This window comes from Mesoplodon densirostris, chromosome 5, assembly GCF_025265405.1.
Source record: "Mesoplodon densirostris isolate mMesDen1 chromosome 5, mMesDen1 primary haplotype, whole genome shotgun sequence".
Classification (NCBI taxonomy): domain Eukaryota; kingdom Metazoa; phylum Chordata; class Mammalia; order Artiodactyla; family Ziphiidae; genus Mesoplodon; species Mesoplodon densirostris.
Window position 1 is genome coordinate 14,952,286 of NC_082665.1, and position 8,818 is coordinate 14,961,103.

The window sequence follows — 8,818 nt, forward strand, 5'->3', positions numbered from 1 at the left end:
TGTATATGTACCACATCTTCTTTATCATTCGTCTGTCAATGGGCATTTAGGTTGATTCCAAGACCTGGCTATTGTAAATAGTGCTGAAATGAACATTGGAGTGCATGGGTCTTTTTGCATTATGGTTTCTCTGGGTATATGCCCAGTAGTGGGATTGCTGGATCATATGGTAATTCTATTTTTAGTTTTTTAGGAACATCCATACAGTTCTCCATAATGGCTCTATCAATTTACATTCCCACCAACAACGCAAGAGGGTTCCCTATTCTCCACACCCTCTCCAGCATTTGCTGTTTGAAGATTTTCTGATGATGCCCATTCTGACTGGTGTGAGGTGATACCTCATTGTAGTTTTGATATGCATTTCTCTAATAATTAGTGATGTTGAGCAGATTTTCATGTGCCTCTTGGCCATCTGTATGCCTTCTTTGAAGAAATGTCTATTTAGGTCTTCTGCCCATTTTTTTTTTTTTCTTTTTGCGGTATGCGGGCCTCTCACTGTCGTGGCCTCTCCCGTTGCGGAGCACAGGCTCCGGACGCGCAGGCCCAGCGGCCATGGCTCACGGGCCCAGCCGCTCCGCGGCATATGGGATCCTCCCAGATCGGGGCACGAACCCGTATCCCCTGCATCGGCAGGCGGACTCTCAACCACTGCGCCACCAGGGAGGCCCTTCTGCCCATTTTTGACTGGGTTTTTTGAATTTTTAATATTGAGCTGCATGAGCTGTTTATATATTTTGGAGATTAATCCTTTGTCCATTGATTCATTTGCAAATACTTTCTCCCATTCCCAGAGCTGTCTTTTAATCTTGTTTATAGTTTCCTTTGCTGTGCAAAAGCTTTTAAGTTTCATTAGATCCCATTTGTTTATTTTTGTTTTTTATTTCCATTACACTAGGAGGTGGGTTAAAAAAGATCTTGCTGTGATTAATGTCAAAGAGTGTTCTTCCTATGTTTTCCTCTAAGAGTTTTATAGTGTCTCATCTTATGTTTAGGCCTTTAATCTATTTTTAGTTTATTTTTATGTATGGTGTTAGGGATTGTTCTAATTTCATTCTTTTACATGCAACTGTCCAGTTTTCCCAGTACCATTTATTGAAGAGGCTCTCTTTTCTTTATTGTATATTCTTGCCTCCTTTGTCATAGACTAGTTGACCATAGGTGTGTGGGTTTATCGCTGGGCTTTCTATCCTGTTCCATTGATCTATATTTCTGTTTTTGTGCCAGTACCATATTGTCTTGATTACTGTAGCTTGGTAGTATAGTCTGAAGTCAGGGAGTCTAATTCTTCCAGTTCCATTTTTTCCCCTCAATATTGCTTTGCCTTTTCAGGGTATTTTGTGCCTCCATACAAATTTTCAGATTTTTTGTTCTAGTTCTGTAAAAAAATGCCATTGGTAATATGATAGGGATTTCCTTGAATCTGTAGATTGCTTTGGGTAGTATAGCCATTTTCACAATATTGATTCTTCCAATCCAAGAACATAGTATATCTTTCCATCTATTTGTGTCATCTTTGATTTCTTTTAGAAAAGCCACAACTACAGAGCCCATGTGCCACAACTACTGAGTCCATGTGCTGCAGCTAATGAAGCCTGTGCAACTAGAGCCCGTGCTCCACAAAAAGAGAAGCCGCCACAATGAGAAGCCTGTTCACCACAATGAGAGTAGCCCCCACTCACTGCAACAATGAAGACCCAGTGCAGCCAAAAAAAAAAAAGTTAAAAAAAAAAAACACATTTATCTTCTGCCTCCTTCTCTCTGGGCTAATTGATTTTTTGTTGTTGTTGTTTTGTGGTATACAGGCCTCTCACTGTTGTGGCCTCTCCCATTGTGGAGCACAGGTTCTGGACGCGCAGGCTCAGCAGCCATGGCTCACGGGCTTAGTCGCTCTGTGGCATGTGGGATCTTCCTGGACCGGGGCACGAACCTGTGTCCCCTGCATCGGCAGGCAGACTCTCAACCACTGCACCACCAGGGAAGCCCTGGGATGATTGATTTTAATGGTATATACATTCTTGTCCTCTCTAGGAGTCTTACTTCCCATGCAGATGGTAGGAAATAACTTCAACTTATTCAATTCCTCCATATTGAATTATATACATACATACATATATATATATATATATTATATATACATATATATATATAATGAAATATTACTCAGCCATAAAGAGAATGAAATATTGCCATTTGCAGCAACTTGGATGGACCTAGAGAATATCATGTTAAGTGAAGTAAGGCAGAAAGAAAAAGTCAAATACCATATGGTATCACTTATATGTGGAATCTAAAGAATAATACAAATGAACTTATTTACAAAACAGAAGCAGACTTACAGACATAGAAAATGAAATTTTGTTTACCAAAGGGGAAAGGTGGGACAGAGGGATAAATTAGGAGTATGGGATTAACAAATACACACTACTGTATATAAAATAGGTAAAAAACAAGAATTTACTGTATAGCACAGAAACTATATTCAATATCTGTAATAACTTATAATGAAAAAGAATCTGAAAAAGGATATATATGCATATGTATGTATAACTGAGTCACTTTGCTGTACACCTGAAACTAACATGATATTCTAAATCTACTATACTTCAGTAAGTATCTGGACCACACATTTAACAGTTGGCAGTATTCTGTCTCCCATCCTCTTTTTCACATGTATTAGTCTTGTCTACTAAATATGTTTCAAGACCCTTGAAAGCAAAAAAAAAAAAACAAAAAAAAAAAAACAAAAAAAAAACAAAATGCTTTATCTTCCCTTACTCCTGTTTCTTATTTTGTTTAATTTTGTTCATCTACCATTCAGATTTATGAAGCCAACAATGTAAATGTAGCTGGGTTAAACCATTTTAGTTTACACTGCTAAATTTAAGAATAATTTTGACTCAATATTTACAATTTAATTGCTATGTAAGTATGGATTTGCATACATTTTGCTTTTTCAGATCACAGGATCACTTTCGCATCATTTAACAATGCTCCGGCAAGTGGAATTATATATGGTGGGGAAAAGGGAGATAAAATTTTATCATGACCTGAAAGGCTAGAAGGTGATCTCTATTATTTTGTTTAAGGGCTATTTACTGGAAAATTTAGCTTTCTTTGATCTTCTGTGTTTACCATAAAGGATTTTTAACCTTGGAAACATTGGGAAAGAGTTCCATTACTCTTTTTTAATGAGTTGTAAAAAATCTGCTACCTCATTAGATAAATAGAGTTTGTTTCGTCTTTTTCAGAAGGCATGGGAATTTCTCTGAATTATCTGATGGGTAGAAAGTTCATTCCTTGCATCTTAAACTTGCCTTGGATACAGAGCACAAACTCCTCAAACTACATAAAGACTATCTATTAGAGTTATTGGGTTGACCAAACAGTTCGGGTTTTTCTGTAAGATGTTACAGAAAAACCCGAATGAACTTCCTGGCCAACCTGGTACCTGTATTTTTCTGACATAACATTCTCTTACAATTCTTGAGGCCAGAAGTCCAAAATCAGTTTCACTGAACTAAAGTCAAGGCATCAACAGGGCTGATTCCTCCTAAAGTCTCTGGAAGAAAATCCATCTCCTGCTTCTTCCAGCTTCTAGAGTTTGCTGGCATTCCCTCTCTAATGGCAGAATCACTCCAGCTCCTGCCATCACATTGCTTTCTCTCTCTCTAATCTACTGCCTCCTTCTTATAAGGACTCCTGTGATCACATCAGACTCACCCAGACAATCCATCTCAAGACACTCAACTTAACCACATCTACAAAAGCTCTTTTGTCATATTAGGTAATATTCACAGGTTCTGGTGGTTAGGAAGTGGGCATTGTGTTTTATTCAGCTTGGCACACATAGAAAATATTTATGAATAGGGGAATTAATGGAAGGAAAGATTATTTAGTAGTTAAGTAAAAACAGAGTAATGTATATGCTTCTCCAAAGCCTTCAGAGGACAATGTCACCCAAATAACAATGGTCCTTACTTTCTGCTAAAAGCGACCACTGATATGAACTTGATATTTGCTGGGTTACTGATGGTGTCTGCTCCATCTCTTGCCAAGATGGAGATGAAAGCAGGAGATAGTTCTGTAGAGGCATCATTCACAGAAGTTGGTGGGTGAATAGGGAGTGATGGTTATCTATCAGTGTGATGAGTGGATAAGAAGGTAAAACATAAAAGCAAATGAGAAGCTTTGGCTAACTCTGCCTTTGCAAACCTCAGTGTTTGAGTGTTTAGAAAGTTATTGTACCAAAATAAATTTAAATATATTGTAAACTCTCATGCTGTGAACACTGATTTCACTATGTGATGTTCTACATTATTTGTTAGACTTCACACTAGAGTGAATGATATTAATTTAAAATACTCTGTCATTTAATGCAAAGTTGGAAAGGGAGTATGTGAGCTTTACAACTGACTGACTACTCATTCTGTTTTTTGTTTGTTTTCCCTCAAATTTGTTATATGAAAGCCTAAAATAGGACTAGAGGTAACCATAGTATGATAAAGGGATGCAGCAATACATCTCCATCAACCCCTTGACTCTTCTATATATCACTTGAAGCCAGTAATTTCATGGAAAGTTGGCCACCAACTGCCTGGTGTATTGTTTCAAGCTGAGGAGACTTTATTTTTTTTTACATATTCTTTTTCAGATTCTTTTCCATTATAGGTTATTACAAGATATTGAGTATAGTTCCCTGTGCTATACAGCAGGAGGTCCTTGTTTACCTATTTTATATGTAGTAGTGTGTATATGTTAATCCCAAACTCTTAGTTTATCCCTCCCAACCCTTCCCCTTTGGTAATGATAAATTTGTTTTCTGTCTGTGGGTTTGTTTCTGTTTTGTAAATAAATTCATTTGTATCTTTTTTAGATCCCACACCTAAGTGATATCATGATATTTGTCTTTCTCTGTCTGACTTACTTCACTTAGTATGATAATCACTAGGTCCATCCATGTTGCTGCAAGTGACATTATTTCATTTTTTTTTATTACTGAGTAATATCCCATTGTATATATAAACCACATCTTCTTTATCCATTCATCCATCAATGGACATTCAGCTTGCTTCCATGTCTCGGCTATTGTAAATAGTGCTTCTATGAATATTGGGGTGAATGTATCTTTTCAAATTAGAATTTTCTCCACATATATGCCCAGGACTGGGATTGCTCAATCATATGGTAACTCTATTTTTAGTTTTTTAAGGAACCTCTATGCTATTCTCAGTAGTGGCCAATCCAATTTACATTCCCTCCAACAGTGCAGAGGTTTCCTTTTTCTCTACCCCGTCTCCAGCACTTATATGGAGGCCATCAACTGCTTTATGTATTTTACTTCCAATATGCCTGCCTCAGGACTGAAAATTTCTGTGAAAAACTCCAGGACAGTCTATAGCTGAGCAATTTGCTTAAAATATGGCTCCCTGATCCTGACCTTTTTCACCTGGGACACGTTTCACAAACACTGTTTTAAAAAAAGTTACTCATAGAATAAATTCACCCCTTTATTGAATAAATACTGAGAGGAACTCTGAGAAAACTCAGATTAAAAAAAAATTGGAGAATACTGTCGCTTTAAATTGGTGTGCATTTTAAAAATCTAGCTGAGAAGCAGAAAGAAGGAAGGGAAATCAAATTGTCTTCTGTGAAGACAATGTATTTTAAAAACTAACCCTATAGCTTATCCTACCTGAAGAAGCTGGTACTGTCCCCTGTCTGAACACCTTGCTGTTAATAAATGCATTGCCATTTCCAGTTCAATGGAGGCTGTAAGTGTGAATTATAGTTTGTATTTTTAAGAACAAAATGCCAGTTCTTTAGTTTAAATTAAACTCTTTAAAAAAAATTTCCTTCAGCCTTCACCATAAGGAGTGAAGAGTGTTATTTAATATGTACAGTGCCCATAAGAACCATACAGGTTATTCAAATAAAAATTTTAAGCATAACCATTCCTTTTTGTGGGCATAGACTAAAAATAACTATATTCTTCAACAGAGGAATGAAGTCCATGTGAAAAAAAAAAAGCAAATCAGGAATAAGTAAAACTTGTTTGGGCAGAAATGTAGAAAAATATTATACATCTGACAGCAGCTGGGTTTCACAACAGAGACAATGGAATGTATAACGAAATTTTAGTCAATCAGGAAGGTACTATCTTGAGAAACTGGCATTCTTTGATATTACATACTGTAGAAACTCTTTAAGAAAGGGATCTCATAGAAGGCTTGGTTACTTAGCAACCACTGACCCCTGGGAACAAGTTCATTTTTGGCCTTGTATAGGTTATTAAGTCTCACTGGGATTGCTGTGAGTCTTACAGATGGAATTTCCCAAACAGATAAAAAGTTGTCACCAGTACATGGCCTGGCACAGTTAAGAGGATAGCACATATTTGGGGGAAGCAATTCTTTCTCTTAATAGTTAAATGCCTTACCCTCTCTTTTGAGCAACAGTGTGGAGACAAAGTATTCAGGTTATTTTAGAGTTTAGGATCAAGTCCTGCAATATTTTGCAGTAGTCAAAAGACTGGAAAAGTCCAGGTTCTTTGTTTTATGTGGATTCTCATTAACATTTTGACAACCATGTTGCAGAAGCCTATAGACACATGATCTCTTGTTTACCACTGATCGACAGATGAGAGTTTGCCTATTAACATTGAAATCAAAATTCACCAAAACTATGGTCTACAGATGATGAGTGATGGGTGATGGTCAAAATGGTGATTATAGATACTTTGAAGAATCAAAATAAACTTATTTTTATATGAGTGTGAAGACATCAGCAGCTGTAGCTAAACAACACACTAATGAAATGTTGCTATGTTATTATTATCCCAGGCAGTGAGAAGGAAGAAAGTCTGGAGAGGTTGCAGAAAATCACCAGGGAAGATATAAAAGTTCATCAAGCCACAGGCTTACCATACCTTCCCGGCCATCACTGAGCATGCACTCAGGCTCCATGTCTCTTCTGGGCTGTCCTGGGAATTGCAGTGGGACATCCTACAGAACTTACTGCTATATTTCTGTTGCTCTTTGCTCCAGTGATGTAAGCCCTACCTTTGGGCTTGGCTTACCCAGTAACTACCAAGGAAATCTCTGGCTCCTGGATAACTGCCAAGAAATGTATGATGAAGCACCAAGCTGTGAATCTCCCAACTGTGAGATCAAGACCTGCACCACAAGTTGTGACCAATCAAACTCATCTGTGCCCTCCAACTCTCCAACAGTGGGCAAAATATTCAGTGCCTGTGAAACTACCAACACGGGACCCAGCCCCAGCTGCAACCCATGCACTCAGTCCAAGGGGTATGTATCCGATTGCTACAAACCCAGCTATGTACATCCAAAGCCTGCCAAACCCTCAGCAATGTCTTCAAATGCTTTGGGAAACTTAACTGTTTATCCAAGAGTTTCTGGCCCCTAAACAGCTACAGACTGGGTAGTTTGGGGTATAGAAGCTACAAAAATCTTGGCTTCATACACAGTGGCTTTCCACCATCATGTTATATTACCAACAGCTGCCAATCCCAAAACTATTTAATAAGAAATTGCCAATACCTGTATTATTGGCCCAGGAGCTGCCAACCACTGAGCTGTTTTTCAAGAAACTTCCGGTCTCTGAGCTGTATACCAAGTACCTTTCCTCCTGCAAGATATTTATGTAGTGGCTGCAGATCTCTGAATTGCTATTGATCAACTTATTGCATTTATAGCTGCTAGAAATTGTCCAATGGGGCAGATTCTACTACGCTGTCACCCTCTCGAATATTCTGCTGGATTACTTCATATGTCTTAAGAATCGTGTTCCATTAACCACAAATATAACTCCAGGACTTATTAACCACAAACATTATCACCTGCTAGCTTTTTTTCTGTTGCTTTCTTAATGCCTTTTGTGTTGAAGGCGGATCCTGAAGGTAGTATTATTGTTTTGACATTGAATATGACAGAAACACTGAAGAGATTCCATATGAAATACAATGCAATACAGTTTTCTTATTTGGGCTGTCACTGTCACTCATCTGCCAATGCAACTATCCCCGACCTTTCCTGATAAAGTGGAACCTCCTTGGTCTGACTGGTGATTCCAGCACATTCTTTCAAGATTGCTCTGCTTTTTATCAATAGTTTTGCCGATTGCCTAACTAGCATCTTGCTAATAAGCTATGAGATAACATCACCTTAAACATTCTGAGTTGAGCTATTTCATCCTTCCCCTACTGCCTGAATATAAGGATGTGCAAGCAGAAATGTCCAACTAGAGTTCAAAATCAGAAGACTTTCAGTAAATCTTCTCTTCCCAAGAAGACATAACACATTGGATTGGCAGGCAGTTGGCTTTTGTTCTCAATGTCTAGGAGAGAGCCTCAGAAGTAGCAGAAACACAAACATTGTTGAAAGAATGACAAAATACTCTTATAGATGCTTCATGAGTAGTAATAATCTATGTTCATGATTCTGCTAAAATTCTCCCCGGTTGATTTATTGCTTTCTGATTGCCAAAACAGTCCTGGTACATAGGTAATAAGCAAAGTTCTATTGGGAAATAATGATTTTCATTTTGCTTTATTTCATATTCACTAAAGTTTTGTCAGTGTTCTGGGCAAAATACATAATATTTTTGACACAGTAGTTTCCTGCTGCTTAGTTTGTAGCTTAATTAAAAATATAAAGAAAATAGACTATGAATTCCCAGTACTTTTATTTGTTTTGTATTTTTCTATTTTTAACACATTAAGTGGTATTTCTCTTAGAGTGTCTGTGATTGATATTTACATAGGGAAATTTGGGGATAAATTATAAAATAAATAAAT

The 8,818-nt window shown here is 37.5% G+C and overlaps 1 protein-coding gene across 1 annotated transcript; it reads left to right on the forward strand.

Annotated features, from left to right (window-relative positions):
* Positions 1-6,948: 6,948 nt before the first annotated feature.
* LOC132490359 (keratin-associated protein 24-1-like) lies at positions 6,949-7,697 on the forward strand. The gene is given in 2 exon segments (XM_060098674.1): positions 6,949-7,339; positions 7,342-7,697. Coding segments are annotated over 2 exon segments (747 nt in total).
* The last annotated feature ends 1,121 nt before the right edge of the window (positions 7,698-8,818 follow it).